General features: G+C 65.1%; 1 protein-coding gene across 1 annotated transcript; it reads left to right on the forward strand.

Annotated features, from left to right (window-relative positions):
* Nucleotides 1-1,078: 1,078 nt before the first annotated feature.
* On the forward strand, nucleotides 1,079-10,803 carry LOC134163864 (phosphofurin acidic cluster sorting protein 1-like; the record flags this gene model as incomplete). The annotated part of the gene is made up of 7 exons (XM_062619059.1): nucleotides 1,079-1,271; nucleotides 3,107-3,149; nucleotides 3,974-4,016; nucleotides 4,106-4,229; nucleotides 5,627-5,853; nucleotides 8,024-8,137; nucleotides 10,654-10,803. Coding segments are annotated over 7 exons (857 nt in total), but the record flags the coding sequence as incomplete, so codon positions are not given.
* Between the last annotated feature and the right edge of the window lie 5,391 nt (nucleotides 10,804-16,194).

Below are 16,194 nucleotides of genomic sequence, written 5' to 3' on the forward strand. Positions count from 1 at the left end.
GTCCTATACCACCCATAGGGCACCCGCAGGGTATCTGGGGTCCCATAGCACCCATAGGGCACCCTCATGGTATCAGGGGTCCCATAGCACCCATAGGGCACCCACAGGGTATCAGGGGTCCTATACCACCCATAGGGCACCCACAGGGTATCTGGGGTCCCATAGCACCCATAGGGCACCCACAGGGTATCAGGGGTCCTATACCACCCATAGGGCACCCAGAGGGTATCTGGGGTCCCATAGCACCCATAGGGCACCCGCAGGGTATCTGGGGTCCCATAGCACCCATAGGACACCCGCAGGGTATCAGGGGTCCCACAGCACCCATAGGGCACCCACAGGGTATCAGGGGTCCCACAGCACCCATAGGGCACCCACAGGGTATCAGGGGTCCCACAGCACCCATAGGGCACCCACAGGGTATCAGGGGTCCCACAGCACCCACAGGGCACCCAGAGGGTATCAGGGGTCCCACAGCACCCATAGGGCACCCACAGGGTATCAGGGGTCCCACAGCACCCATAGGGCACCCAGAGGGTATCAGGGGTCCCATAGCACCCATAGGGCACCCACAGGGTATCATGGGTCCTATACCACCCATAGGGCACCCACAGGGTATCAGGGGTCCCACAGCACCCATAGGGCACCCGCAGGGTATCAGGGGTCCCACAGCACCCATAGGGCACCCGCAGGGTATCAGGGGTCCTATACCACCCATAGGGCACCCGCATGGTACCAGGGGTCCCATAGCACCCATAGGGCACCCAGAGGGTATCAGGGGTCCCACAGCACCCATAGGGCACCCACAGGGTATCAGGGGTCCCACAGCACCCATAGGGCAGGGGTCCCACAGCACCCATAGGGCACCCGCAGGGGGTCCCTGTCCCACAGCCCCAGGCCCGCACCCAGGGGTCCCACAGCACCCTAGGGCTCCGCAGGGTATGGGCCTACAGGGCCCATAGGGCACCCAGAGGGTATCCTGGTCTCCCGTCCCCCCTGGCGAGAGCTCTCAGGGGCGCAGCTGGAGCAGGGCACCCAGAGGGTATCACCGGTAACGGGCACCCATGGGTGCTACCAGCACCCCCCGGGGTGGGAGATCCATGGGAGGACCAAAGTGGGGGATGGGGGTGCACCCTGACCCCCACCCATGGGTGCTGCCCCCCCCCAGAGCCCTTCAGCGTGGCCGGGCGCATCTTGGGGTACGTGGCTGGGGCCGGGGTCACCCTCGCGCTGCCGGTGGCTGAGGCCATGCTGACCTGCGGGCACAAGTTGTGAGTGCGGTGTGGGGCTGGGATGTGGGGCTGGGGGGTGGGGGTGGGGGTGGGTGGGGTGTGGGGCTGGGGTGTGGGGTGTGGGGCTGGGGGGTGGGGCTGGGGGGTGGGGGTGGGGTGTGGGATGTGGGGTGTGGGGTGTGGGTGTGGGGCTGGGGGGTGGGGTGTGGGTATGGGGTGTGGGGCTGGGGGGTGGGGTGTGGGGGGTGGGGTGTGGGGCTGGGATGTGGGGCTGGGGTGGGGGGTGTGGGTGTGGGGTGTGGGGTGTGGGGCTGGGTGTGGGGCTGTGGGGGTGGGTGCTGGGTATGGGGGGTGGGTATGGGTGTGGGGTGTGGGGCTGTGGGGTGGGGGGGGGGGGGGGTGGGTGTGGGGGGTGTGGGGTGGGGGGTGGGGGGGTGTGGGGTATGGGATGTGGGGCTGGGGGGGTGGGGTGGGGTGGTGTGGGGGGTGGGGCTGGTGTGGGTGTGGGTGTGGGGGGTGTGGGGCTGGGGGGCTGGGGGGGGGGTGGGGGTGTGGGGATGGGTGTGGGGCTGGGGTGTGGGGCTGGGGTGGGGTGGGTGTGGGGTGTGGGGTGTGGGGCTTGAGGTGTGGGGGGTGGGGTGTGGGGTGTGGGGTGGGTGTGGGGTGGGGTGTGGGGTGTGGGGCTGGGGGGTGGGGTGTGGGGTGTGGGGGTGGGGTATGGGGCTCAGTTATGGGGTGTGGGGCTCAGTTATGGGGTGTGGGGCTGGGGTATGGGGGTGGGGTGTGGGGTGTGGGGGTGTGGGGTTTGGGGTGTGGGTGTGGGGTGTGGGGTGGGGTGGGGTTTTGGGGTGTGGGGTGTGGGGTGTGGGATATGGAGATAGGAATATCACAAGTCTGAACTCCAGTCACAAGTCTGGATAGAGGGATAAGTCTTCTGGGTTTAGGGGTGTGGGGGGTGGGGTGTGGGTGTGGGGTGGGGTGTGGGGCTGGGGTGTGGGGTGTGGGTGTGGGGTGGTGTGGGGGGGGGGTGGGGTATGGGGGGTGGGGGGGGGTGTGGGGTGTGGGATGGTGTGGGGTGGTGTGGGGTGGGTGTGGGTGTGGAGTGTGGGGTGGTGTATGGGTGTGGGGCTGGGGTGTGAGTGTGGGGTATGGGTGTGGGGTATGTATATGGGGGGGTGTATATGGGGTGTGGGGTGTGGGATCTAAGGCAGCATGGGAGTGCTCGGTACAGGGGCTGTGGGAACGCTGATGTGGGGCACAGGAATGGGGCCATTGGATGTGCTCTGGGATGGGGACGTGGGTGCAGGGTGGTGGCATGCGTGGACTGTCCCCCCATAACCCCCCCCATAACCCACCCCATAACCCCCACCCCATAACCCCCCATAACCCCCCCATAACCCCCCCCATGACCCCTTATGGCCCCCCCATATCCCCCCCATAACCCCACATCCCGCCCCATAGCCCCCCCCGTAATCCCATTACCCCCCCATATCCCCCCCATAACCCCCATAACCCCCCATGCCCCCCATAACCCCCATAACCCCCCATGTCTGCCCCCCATACCCCCCATCCCCCATAGCACCCCATGCCCCCATACCCCCCCCATCCCCCATAACCCCCCCATGTCCCCCCCCCCCAATCCCCCCCATCCCCCCCATGTCCCCCCATAACCCCCACATATCCCCCTTGTGCCCCACATGTCCCCCCTTGTGCCCCACATGTCCCCCATAACCCCCCCATGTCCCCCCATATAACCCCCCATAACCCCCATGGCCCCCGCCATAATCCCCCATAACCTCCCATGTCCCCCGCATGTCCCCCCCCATATCCCCCCCATAACCCCAATGTCCCCCCCCCATCCCATCTGTCCCCAGCCCCGATGAGGATTCGTACCAGAAGTTTGTGCCCTTTGTGGGGGTGAGTCCATGGGTGACAATGGGTGACACTGGGTGACACTGGGTGACAATGGGTGACAATGGGTGACAATGGGTGACAATGGGTGGCAATGGGTGACAATGGGTGACAATGGGTGACAATGGGTGACAATGGGTGACAATGGGTGGCAATGGGTGGCAATGGGTGGCAATGGGTGACAATGGGTGGCAATGGGTGACAATGGGTGACAATGGGTGGCAATGGGTGACGATGGGTGATGCTGGGTGACAATGGGTGGCAATGGGTGATGCTGGGTGACAATGGGTGACAATGGGTGGCAATGGGTGACCCTGGGTGACACTGGGTGACGCTGGGTGACAATGGGTGACAATGGGTGGCAATGGGTGACAATGGGTGACAATGGGTGACAATGGGTGACAATGGGTGGCAATGGGTGACGATGGGTGATGCTGGGTGGCAATGGGTGGCAATGGGTGACGCTGGGTGACAATGGGTGGCAATGGGTGGCAATGGGTGACGATGGGTGATGCTGGATGACAATGGGTGACAATGGGTGGCAATGGGTGACAATGGGTGACAATGGGTGGCAATGGGTGACAATGGGTGACAACGGGTGACAATGGGTGGCAATGGGTGACAATGGGTGACAATGGGTGACAATGGGTGACAATGGGTGACAATGGGTGACAATGGGTGACAATGGGTGACAATGGGTGACAATGGGTGACAATGGGTGGCAATGGGTGACTGGGTGACAATGGGTGACACTGGGTGACACTGGGTGACACTGGGTGACACTGGGTGACACTGGGTGCCATTGGGTGACACTGGGGGTGTCCCTGCAGGTGGTCAAGGTGGGGCTGGTTGAGGACCCCCCATCAGCTCCAGGTAAGTGCCCCCCCCACCCCCCCCACCCCATAGAACACCCTTGGGTGCTGCAGGGGCACCCAGGGCTGCTCTGTGTGTGCCCCCCATAGGTGATGGGGAGGAGCTGCCCCCCCCCGGCCTCGCTGTCCCCTCCCCATCCCCCCCCGGGGGACCCCGTGAGGCTGCGGCCACCCCCCCGGCGTCACCCTCCATGGCGAGCGGCAGCACCCAGGGGTGAGCACCCATGGAGCTGTTCCTATGGGGGGGGGGCACCCATGGAGCTGTTCCTATGGGGGGGGGCACCCATGGAGCTGTTCCTATGGGGGGGGGGGCACCCATGGAGCTGTTCCTATGGGGGGGGGGCACCCATGGAGCTGTTCCTATGGGGGGGGGGCACCCATGGAGCTGTTCCTATGGGGGGGGGCACCCATGGAGCTGTTATTGGGGGGGGGCACCCATGGAGCTGTTCCTATGGGGGGGGGGCACCCATGGACCTGTTATTGATGGGGCACCCATATACCTGCTATTGGGAGGGGGGCACCCATATACCTGCTATTGGGGGGCACCCATGGACCTGTTATTGGGGGGCACCCATGGACCTGTTATTGGGGGGCACCCATGGACCTGTTATTTGGGGGGCACCCATGGACCTGTTATTGGGGGGGGCACCCATGGACCTGTTATTGGGGGGGCACCCATGTACCTGTTATTGGGGGGGGCACCGATGTACCTGCTATTGGGGGGCACCCATGGACCTGTTATTGGGGGGCACCCATGGACCTGTTATTTGGGGGGCACCCATGGACCTGTTATTTGGGGGGCACCCATATACCTGTTATTGGGGGGCACCCATGGACCTGTTATTGGGGGGCACCCATGGACCTGTTATTTGGGGGGCACCCATGGACCTGTTATTGGGGGGCACCCATGGACCTGCTATTGGGGGGGGGCACCCATATACCTGTTATTGGGGGGGGCACCCCCATATGGGGGGGGCACCCATATACCTATTATTGGGGGGGCACCCATGGACCTGTTATTGGGAGGGCACCCATGGACCTGTTATTGGGGGGGGCACCCATGTACCTGCTATTGGGGGGCACCCATGGACCTGCTATTGGGGGGCACCCATGTACCTGTTTTTGGGGGGGGCACCCATGGACCTGTTATTGGGGGGCACCCATTTACCTGTTATTGGGGGGGCACCCATATACCTGTTATTGGGGGGGCACCCATGGACCTGTTATTGGGGGGGCACCCATGGACCTGTTATTGGGGGGGCACCCATGGACCTGTTATTGGGGGGCACCCATATACCTGTTATTGGGGGGGCACCCATATACCTGTTATTGGGGGGGGGCACCCATGGACCTGTTATTGGGGGGCACCCATGGACCTGTTATTGGGGGGGGGCACCCATGGACCTGTTATTGGGGGGCACCCATGGACCTGTTACTGGGGGGGCACCCATATACCTGCTATTGGGGGGCACCCATGGACCTGCTATTGGGGGGCACCCATGGACCTGTTGTTGGGGGGGGGGCACCCATGTACCTGCTATTGGGGGGCACCCATATACCTGTTATGGGGGGGGCCACCCATGTCCCCTCTTACCAGGGCTCCCCCCGCAGCTCGTCGGGGGACGCCCTGGGCCTGCAGGTCGATTACTGGGGGGCACCCATGGGTGCTGCGGAGCGGCGGCGGGAGGGGGAGCGGCGCGAGGCCGGGGGGGGCCCCCCCAAAACCAGCCTCAGGGGCACCTTCCGCTCGCTGCTGGTGACGCGGCTGCCGGCACCCGGGGACCCCCCCGGGGGCACCCTCACCATGAGCCTGGTGACCCGAGAGAAGAACAAGAAGGGTGAGCTCAGGGTGGGGGGGGCACCCAAGGGTGGGGTTGGGGCACCCAAGGGTGGGGTTGGGGCACCCACAAGGGGGGTTGGGGGCAGCTAGGGGGGAATTTGGGGGCACCCAAGGGTGGGTTCTGATTGGTTTGGAGCACCCAAGGGTGGGTTTGGGGCACCCAAGGGTGGGGTTGGGGCACCCAAGGGTGGGGTTTGGGGGCACCCACAAAGGGGATTGGGGGCACCCAAGGGTGGGGTTGGGGCACCCACAAAGGGGGGGTTGGGGGCACCCACAAGGGGGGGTTGGGGGCACTCAAAAGTGGGGTTTGGGGCACCCAAAAGTGGGGTTTGGGGGCACCCACAAGGGGGGGGTGGGGGCACCCAAGGGTGGGGTTGGGGCACCCAAAAGGGGGGGTTGGGGGCACCCAAGGGTGGGGTTGGGGCACCCACAAGGGGAGGTTGGGGGCACCCAAGGGTGGGGTGGGGGCACCCAAGGGTGGGGTTGGGGCACCCACAAGGGGGGGTTGGGGGCACCCAAGGGTGGGGTTGCGGGCAGCCAGGGGGGAATTTGGGGGCACCCAAGGGTGGGGTTGCGGGCAGCCAGGGGGGAATTTGGGGGCACCCAAGGGTGGGTTCTGATTGGTTTGGGGGCACCCAAGGGTGGGGTTGGGGCACCCACAAGGGGAGGTTGGGGGCACCCACAAGGAGGGGTTGGGGGCACCCAAGGATGGGGTTGGGGGCACCCAAAAGGGGGGGGTGGGGGCACCCAAGGGTGGGGTTGGGGCACCCACAGGGGAGGTTGGGGGGGGTTGGGGGCACCCACAAAAGTGGGGTTGGGGGCACCCAAAGGGTGGGGTTAGGGTGGGGGGGGCACCCACAAGGGGGGGGTGGGGGCACCCAAGGGTGGGGTTGGGGCACCCACAAGGGGAGGTTGGGGGCACCCAAGGGTGGGGTTGGGGGCACCCACAAAGGGGGTTGGGGGCACCCAAGGGTGGGTTCTGATTGGTTTGGGGCACCCAAGGGTGGGGTGGGGGCACCCACAAAGGGGGTTGGGGGCACCCGGGGCTGAATCTGGGGGCACCCAAGGGTGGGTTCTGATTGGTTTGGAGCACCCAAGGGTGGGTTTGGGGCACCCAAGGGTGGGGTTGGAGCACCCAAGGGTGGGGTTGGGGGCACCACAAGGGTGGGTTTGGGGCACCCAAGGGTGGGTTTGGGGCACCCAAGGGTGGGGTTGGGGGCACCCAAGGGTGGTTTTGGGGCACCCAAGGGTGGGTTTGGGGCACACAAGGGTGGGGTTTGGAGCACCCAAAGGTGGGTTCTGATTGGTTTGGGGCACCCCAGGGTGGGTTTGGGGGCACCCAAGGGTGGGTTTGGAGCACCCAAGGGTGGGTTTGGGGGCAGCCAAGGGGGAATTTGGGGCACCCAAGGGTGGGTTCTGATTGGTTTGGGGCACCCAAGGGTGGGGTTGGGGCACCCACAAGTGGGGCTTGGAGGCACCCGGGGGGGAATTTGGGGTCACCCAAGGGTGGGTTTGGGGGCACCCAAGGGTGGGCATTGGGAGGATCTCGAGCACCCAAAGGTGGGTTCTGATTGCTTTGAGGCAACCAAGGGTGGGTTTGGAGCACCCAAGGGTGGGTTCTGGTTGGTTTGGAGCACCCAAGGGTGGGTTTGGGGCACCCAAGGGTGGGTTCTGATTGGTCTGGGGCACCCAAGGGTGGGTTTGGGGCACCCAAGGGTGGGTTTGGAGCATCCAAGGGTGGGTTTGGGGCACCCAAGGGTGGGTTTGGAGCACCCAAGGGTGGGTTTGGGGGCACCCACAAAGGGGGTTGGGGGCACCCAAGGGTGGGTTTGGAGCACCCAAGGGTGGGTTTGGGGCACCCAAAGGTGGGTTTGGGGCACCCAAGGGTGGGTTTGGAGCACCCAAGGGTGGGCATTGGGAGGATTTGGGGCACCCAAGGGTTCTGATTGGTTTGGGGCACCCAAGGGTGGGTTTGGGTGCATCCCGAGCACCCAAAGGTGGAGTCTGGGAGACTTTGGAGCACCCAAAGTTGGATCTGGGCCACCCATGGGTGGGTTTAGGGCACCCAACGGCCGGCACTGGGGGGGGTGGGGGTGGCACCCAAGGGTGGGGGGAGGGTGTTCCCATGACCCGCACCCATGGGTGCTGCCCCTCCCCCCCCCCCCCAGTGCCCACCCTGTTCCTGAGCAAGCGCCCGCGGGAACCGGACTCCAAGAGCCTGGGGGTGGAGGGGATCACGCGGCTCATCTGCTGCCCCCGGCAGCCCCCAGCCCTGCTCTCGGGTGCGGGGGCACCCATGGGTGCTGGGGGGGGGATGGGTGATGGGGGGGTAGTGATGGGTGCTGGGGAGGGGAAATCTGTGGGTGATGCGGGGGGGGGTGATGGGTGCTGGGGGGGGTGGTGATGAGTGCTGGGGGAAGGGGGTGATGGGTGCTGGGGGGGGGTGATGGGTGCTGGGGGGGGTGATGGGTGCTGGGGGAAGGGGGTCATGGGTGCTGGGGCTGTGGTGATGGGTGCTGGGGGGGATCTGTGGGTGCTGGGGGAAGGGGGTCTATGGGTGCTCGGGGGGGTGGTGATGGGTGCTGGGGGGTGATGGGTGCTGGGGGGGTGGTGATGGGTGCTGGGGGAAGAGGGTGATGGGTGCTGGGGGGGTGGTGATGGGTGCTGGGGGGGGATGGGTGCTGGGGGGGTGGTGATGGGTGCTGGGGGTGGGGGGTGATGGGTGCTGGGGGGGGGTCATGGGTGCTGGGGGGGGTCAGGGGTGCTGGGGGGGTGGTGATGGGTGCTGGGGGTGGGGGTCATGGGTGCTGGGGGGGGGATGGGTGCTGGGGGCGGGGGGTGATGGGGGGGTGATGGGTGCTGGGGGGGGGATGGGTGCTGCGGGGGTGATGGGTGCTGCGGGGAGGGTGATGGGTGCTGGGGGGGGGTGATGGGTGCTGGGGGGGGGATGGGTGCTGGGGGGATCTGTGGGTGCTGGGGGGGTGGTGATGGGTGCTGGGGGCAGGGGGTGATGGGTGCTGGGGGTGGGGGTGATGGGTGCTGGGGGGAGGGGGTGATGGGTGCTGGGGGGGTGGTGATGGGTGCTGGGGGGTGGGGGTCATGGGTGCATGGGGGGGGGATCTGTGGGTGCTGCAGGGGGGGTGTATGGGTGCTATGGGGGGCCATTGGTGCTGGGGGGGGATCTGTGGGTGCTGGGGGGGGTGGTGATGGGTGCTGGGGGGGGGGTGATGGGTGCTGGGGGGAGTGATGGGTGCTGGGGGAAGGGGGTGATGGGTGCTGGGGGGGTGGTGATGGGTGCTGGGGGGGTGGTGATGGGTGCTGGGGGTTATGGGTGCTGGGGGGGGTGATGGGTGCTGGGGGGTGATGGGTGCTGGGGGAGGGGGTGATGGGTGCTGGGTGCTGGGGGGGGGATGGGTGCTGGGGGGGGGATGGGTGCTGCGGGGGTGATGGGTGCTGCATGGGGGTCATGGGTGCTGGGGGAAGGGGGTCATGGGTGCTGGGGTGGGGATGGGTGCTGGGGGGGGTCATGGGTTCTGGGGGGGGTGATGGGTGCTGGGGGGCGGGGGGTCATGGGTGCTGGGGGGGGATCTGTGGGTGCTGGGGGAAGGGGGTCATGGGTGCTGGGGGAAGGGGGTCTATGGGTGCTGGGGGGGGTGATGGGTGCTGGGGGGGGATGGGTGCTGGGGGAAGGGGGTGATGGGTGCTGGGGGGGTGGTGATGGGTGCTGGGGGGTGATGGGTGCTGGGGGGGGTGATGGGTGCTGGGGGGGAGATGGGTGCTGGGGGGGGATGGGTGCTGGGGGAAGGGGGTGATGGGTGCTGGGGCGGTGATGGGTGCTGGGGGGGTGATGGGTGCTGGGGGGGGTTGATGGGTGCTGGGGGGGTGATGGGTGCTGGGGGAGGGGGCTATGGGTGCTCGGGGGGTGGTGATGGGTGCTGGGGGGGGTGATGGGTGCTGGGGGGGTGATGGGTGCTGGGGGTGATGGGTGCTGGGGGGTGATGGGTGCTGGGGGAAGGGGGTCATGGGTGCTGGGGCTGATGGGTGCTGGGGGTCCCCCTGTGGGTGCTGGGGGGTGATGGGTGCTCGGGGGGCTGGTGATGGGTGCTGGGGGGTGAAGGGGGTGATGGGTGCTGGGGGGGTGGTGATGGGTGCTGGGGGGTGATGGGTGCTGGGGGAAGGGGGTGATGGGTGCTGGGGGGGATGGGTGCTGGGGGGTGATGGGTGCTGGGGGGGTGGTGATGGGTGCTGGGGGAGGGGGTGATGGGTGCTGGGGGGGTGATGGGTGCTGGGGGGGTGATGGGTGCTGGGGGGGGTTGATGGGTGCTGGGGGGGTGATGGGTGCTGGGGGTTCTGTGGGTGCTGGGGGAAGGGGGTGATGGGTGCTGGTGGGGTGGTGATGGGTGCTGGGGGTGGGGGTGATGGGTGCTGGGGGAAGGGGGTGATGGGTGCTGGGGGCGTGGTGATGGGTGCTGGGGGGGGTGATGGGTGCTGGGGGGTCTGTGGGTGCTGGGGGAAGGGGGGATGGGTGCTGGTGGGGTGGTGATGGGTGCTGGGGGTGGGGGTGATGGGTGCTGGGGGCGTGGTGATGGGTGCTGGGGGGGGTGATGGGTGCTGGGGGGGGTGATGGGTGCTGGGGGGGATCTGTGGGTGCTCGGGAGGGTCTATGGGTGCTGGGGGGGGGGTCTTTGGTTGCTTGGGAGGGTCCATGGGTGCCGTGGGGGAGTCATGGGGGTGCTGTGCTTGGGTCCATGGGTGCTATGGGGGGGGGGGGGGGTCCCATGGGTGCTGTCTCCCCCAGTGACGGTCGATGGCACCCAATGGGACGACATCAAGTTCTTCCAGCTGGCGGCCCAGTGGCCGTCCCACGTCAAGCACTTCCCCATCGGCATCTTCGGGACCAAAGCCCCCTGAGACCCCCCCACCCATGGGTGCTCCCCCCACCCATGGGTGCCCCTTCCCCCCCTGGGACACCCATTGCTTCTGCCAAACTCCTCCGTGAGCACCCATGGGTGCTGGGACCCGTTTATGAGAACCAAGAGCACCCATGGGTGCTAGGAATCCCCTGCTCAGTGCCAGTGCCATGCACTCCAAGAGCACCCATGGGTGCTGGGATAACCCCCGCCAAGTGCCACTGCCAACACAGCCCCCCCCCCAGCACCCATGGGTGCTTCCCCCCTCCCCGTGTTCCCCAGCACCCATCCATGGGTGCCCCCCTCCGGTGCCACCCCCGTTCCCCCCCAGCACCCATGGGTGCTTCCCCCCTCCCCGTGTCCCCCAGCACCCATCCATGGGTGCCCCTCTCCGGTGCCACCCCTCCCAGCACCCATGGGTGCTTCCGCCCTCCCCGTGTGCCCCCAGCACCCATCCATGGGTGCCCCCCTCCGGTGCCACCCCCCTCACCCCCCAGCACCCATGGGTGCTTCCCCCATCCCTGTCTCCCCCAGCACCCATCCATGGGTGCCCCCTCCGGTGCCACCCCCCCACCCCCCCAGCACCCATGGGTGCTTCCGCCGTCCAAGGGTCCCCCAGCACCCACCCATGGGTGCCCCCTCCGGTGCCACCCCCCCCACCCCGCAGCACCCATGGGTGCTTCCCACCCGCCCCTCCCCCACCCCATCCCTCGCATGTGCCAAAAGGGGGGGAGGGGCGCCAGCCCCGTGACGTCAGCACCATGACCCCTCCCCCCCCCCCACCGCGGGGGCGACCAATAAATGAATGAAGGCGCGTGAGAAAGCCCCGCCCCGGCGGCGTGCGCGTGCCGGCGCGGGTCATGTGACCTCGCGCGTGGCCACACGTGGTCCTGCGCGTTCATGCATGTTAACGCGTGTGGCGTACATGTGCGTGTGTGCGCGCACGTGTTCATGGATGCACCGACACAGGGATCCCACATTGATCCCGCATGGATCCCACACGGATCCCACACGGATCCCGCATGGATCCCACACGGATCCCACACGGATCCCACACGGATCCCACACGGATCCCACACGGATCCCACACGGATCCCACACGGATCCCACACGGATCCCACACGGATCCCACACGGATCCCACACGGATCCCACATGGATCCCACACGGATCCCGCATGGATCCCGCATGGATCCCCCATGGATCCCACACGGATCCCACATGGATCCCGCATGGATCCCACACGGATCCCACATGGATCCCACCTGGATCCCACACGGATCCCACACGGATCCCACACGGGTCCCACACGGGTCCCACACTCCCACACGTTTCCCACATGGATCCCGCATAGATCCCACACGGATCCCGCATGGATCCCACATTGATCCCACACGGATCCCGCATGGATCCCACACGGATCCCACACGGATCCCAAACAGATCCCACACGGATCCCGCATGGATCCCACACAGATCCCTCATGGATCCCACACGGATCCCGCATGGATCCCACATGGATCCCACACGGATCCCACACGGATCCCACACGGATCCCACATGGATCCCACACGGATCCCACGTGGATCCCACACGGATCCCACATGGATACCACACGGATCCCACATGGATCCCACATGGATCCCACACATTTCCCACACGGATCCCGCACGGATCCCACATGGATCCCACACGGATCCCACACGGATCCCACACGGATCCCACATGGATCCCACACAGATCCCACACGGATCCCACACGGATCCCACACGGATCCCACATGGATCCCACACGGATCCCACATGGATCCCACACGGATCCCACACGGATCCCACACGGATCCCACACCGATCCCACACCGATCCCACACCGATCCCACATGGATCCCACACGGATCCCACATGGATCCCACACATTTCCCACACATTTCCCACACGGATCCCACACGGATCCCACACGGATCCCACACGGATCCCACACGGATCCCACACGGATCCCACACGGATCCCACACGGATCCCACGTGGATCCCACACGGATCCCACACGGATCCCACATGGATCCCACATGGATCCCACATGGATCCCACACGGATCCCCCATGGATCCCACACGGATCCCACACGGATCCCACACGGATCCCACATGGATCCCACACGTTTCCCACATGGATCCCCCATGGATCCCCCATGGATCCCACACGGATCCCACACGGATCCTACACGGATCCCACATGGATCCCACATGGATCCCACACGGATCCCACACGGATCCCCCATGGTTCCCATCACACGGATCCCACACGGATCCCACATCCCACACGATCCCACACGGATCCCCACAGATCCCACATGGATCCCACATGGACTCACCCACATGGATCCCACACGGATCCCACACGGATCCCACACCGATCCCACACGGATCCCACACGTTTCCCACACGGATCCCAAACAGATCCCACACGGATCCCGCATGGATCCCACACGGATCCCACACGGATCCCACATGGATCCCACGCGTTTCCCACACCAATCCCACACCAATCCCACACGGATCCCACACGTTTCCCACATGGATCCCACACGGATCCCACACGTTTCCCACATGGATCCCACACGGATCCCACACGGATCCCAAACATTTCCCACATGGATCCCACACGGATCCCACATGGATCCCACATGGATCCCACACGGATCCCACACAGATCCCGCACGGATCCCACACGGATCCCCCACGGATCCCACACGGATCCCACACGGATCCCCCATGGATCCCACATGGATCCGACACAGATCCCACACGGATCTCACACGGATCCCACACAGATCCCACATGGATCCCACACATGGATCCCACACGGATCCACACATGGATCCCACACGGATCCCACACAGATCCCCACGGATCCCACATGGATTCACACATTTCCCACACATTTCCCACACATGGATCCCACACGGATCTCACACGTTCCCACACGGATCCCACACGGATCCTGCATGGATCCCACACGGATCCCACACATTTCCCACACATTTCCCACACGGATCCCGCATGGATCCCACACGTTTCCCAGACGGATCCCACACGGATCCCACATGGATCCCACACATTTCCCAATGGATCCCACACGGATCCCACACAGTTCCCATGGATCCCACACGTTTCCCCATGGATCCCACATGGATCCCGCACGGATCCCACACATTTCCCCATGGATCCCACACGGATCCCACACATTTCCCAATGGTTCCCACACATTTCCCAATGGATCCCAATGGATCCCACACGTTTCCCCATGGATCCCACACATTTCCCATGGATCCCACACATTTCCCCATGGATCCCACACATTTCCCATGGATCCCACACATTTCCCCATGGATCCCACACATTTCCCATGGATCCCATGCACTTCCCCATGGATCCCACACATTTCTCAATGGATCCCAATGGATCCCACACATTTCCCAATGGATCCCACACATTTCCGATGGATCCCACACATTTCCACATGGATCCCACATGGATCCCCCACATTTCCGATGGAACCCACACATTTCCCAAAGGATCCCACACATTTCCCATGGATCCCACACATTTCCTGATGGATCCCACATTTTTCCCATGGATCCCACACATTTCCCGATGGATCCCACACATTTCCCCATGGATCCCACACATTTCCCCATGGATCCCACACATTTCCCATGGATCCCACACATTTCCCCATGGATCCCACACATTTCCCCATGGATCCCACACATTTCCCGATGGATCCCACACATTTCCCCATGGATCCCACACATTTCCCAATGGATCCCACACATTTCCCATGGATCCCACACATTTCCCGATGGATCCCACACTTTTCCCAATTGATCCCACACATTTCCAATGGATCCCACACGTTTCCCAATGGATCCCACACATTTCCGATGGATCCCACACATTTCCCAATTGATCCCACACATTTCCAATGGATCCCACACGTTTCCCAATGGATCCCACACAGTTCCCGATGGATCCCACACATTTCCGATGGATCCCACACATTTCCCCATGGATCCCGCACATTTCCCATGGATCCCACACATTTCCCCATGGATCTCACACATTTCCCCATGGATCTCACACATTTCTCAGTGGATCCCAATGGATCCCACACGTTTCCCGATGGATCCCACACATTTCTCAGTTGATCCCAATGGATCCCACACGTTTCCCAGTGGATCCCACGCATTTCTCAATGGATTCCAATGGATCCCACACATTTCCCAATTGATCCCACACATTTCCCCATGGATCCCACATGGATCCCACACGTTTCCCAATGGATCCCCCCCTCCTCTCTCTCTCGTTGCACGCACGTTCCCTCCCCGCCCCCCCTCCCCTTCCCTTCCGTTCCCCGCTCTTTGTCCCCGCCCCCTTCCAGGCCCCGCCCCCCCCTCGTGCTCCGCCCCGCCCCCTCCCCCCGCCCCCCTTTCTCATCCCAGCCGAGCCCGCTCGGGCCGCGGCGGCCCCGGGATCCGGATTCCCCCCCTCCCCCTCCCAAAAAATCCCCCCTCCCCCCCCATGGCCGGGCCCCCCCCGGCCCCCCCCCCGCCATGGCCTTCACGTTCGCCGCCTTTTGCTATATGTTAACGCTGGTGCTGTGCGCGGCGCTCATCTTCTTCGTCATCTGGCATGTGAGTGGGGGGGGGGGGGTCCCTATGGGGTGGGGGGGGGGGGGGTCCCTATGGGGTGGGGGGGGGGGGTCATTATTGGGGAGGGGGGAGAAACCCGGGGGGGGGGCGCTTGGAGGGGGGGGAGGGGGTTAGGGGGGAAGGGGGATACAGGGATGGAGGAGGGGGTGAACCTGTATGGGGGGGGGGGTGAGGGATTGATGGGGAGATGGGGCAATGGGGGGGGGCACATGGAGGGAATGGGGGGCAGAGGGATGGAGGGGGGGAATTGGTGGGGGGGGGCAGAAAAAGGGGATGGGGGGGGTGAGAAGAGCTGGACCCCCACCCCCACCTCCCCCCTGCGGTCCTGGAACGCTGTGGGGTCAGGGATTGATGGGGGGGGAGCACAGGGAGAGAGGATACTGGGGGGGGGGGGGGGGGATGGATGCACCCTGTGGCGTTGCCAGGCAACGGCGGCATCCGGGGAAGCGGTTGGGGGGGGGGGGTAGGACCAGAGGGATACAGGAAAACAGGGAACGGGGGGGGGGGGGGGGGGGGGAGCGTTGCCAGGCAACGGCGGCATCCGGAGGGGGCGGGGGCACGGCGGGGGCTGGCGGTTGCCTAGCAACGGGGGGGGGGGGGGGGGGTGGTGGTCCCAAAGGTTGGGGGGGGGGGGTCCGGGTCCGTCGTGTGTCCCCCCCCCCCATCCATCTCCAGGGCCGTTGCCAAGGAGCCGCCGTCACCATGGCAACAGGCAGCAGCG

The sequence above is a fragment of the Pezoporus occidentalis genome, unplaced genomic scaffold (assembly GCF_034315485.1).
Source record: "Pezoporus occidentalis ecotype Australia unplaced genomic scaffold, CSIRO_AGI_Poc_V1 ctg2086, whole genome shotgun sequence".
NCBI lineage: Eukaryota > Metazoa > Chordata > Aves > Psittaciformes > Psittacidae > Pezoporus > Pezoporus occidentalis.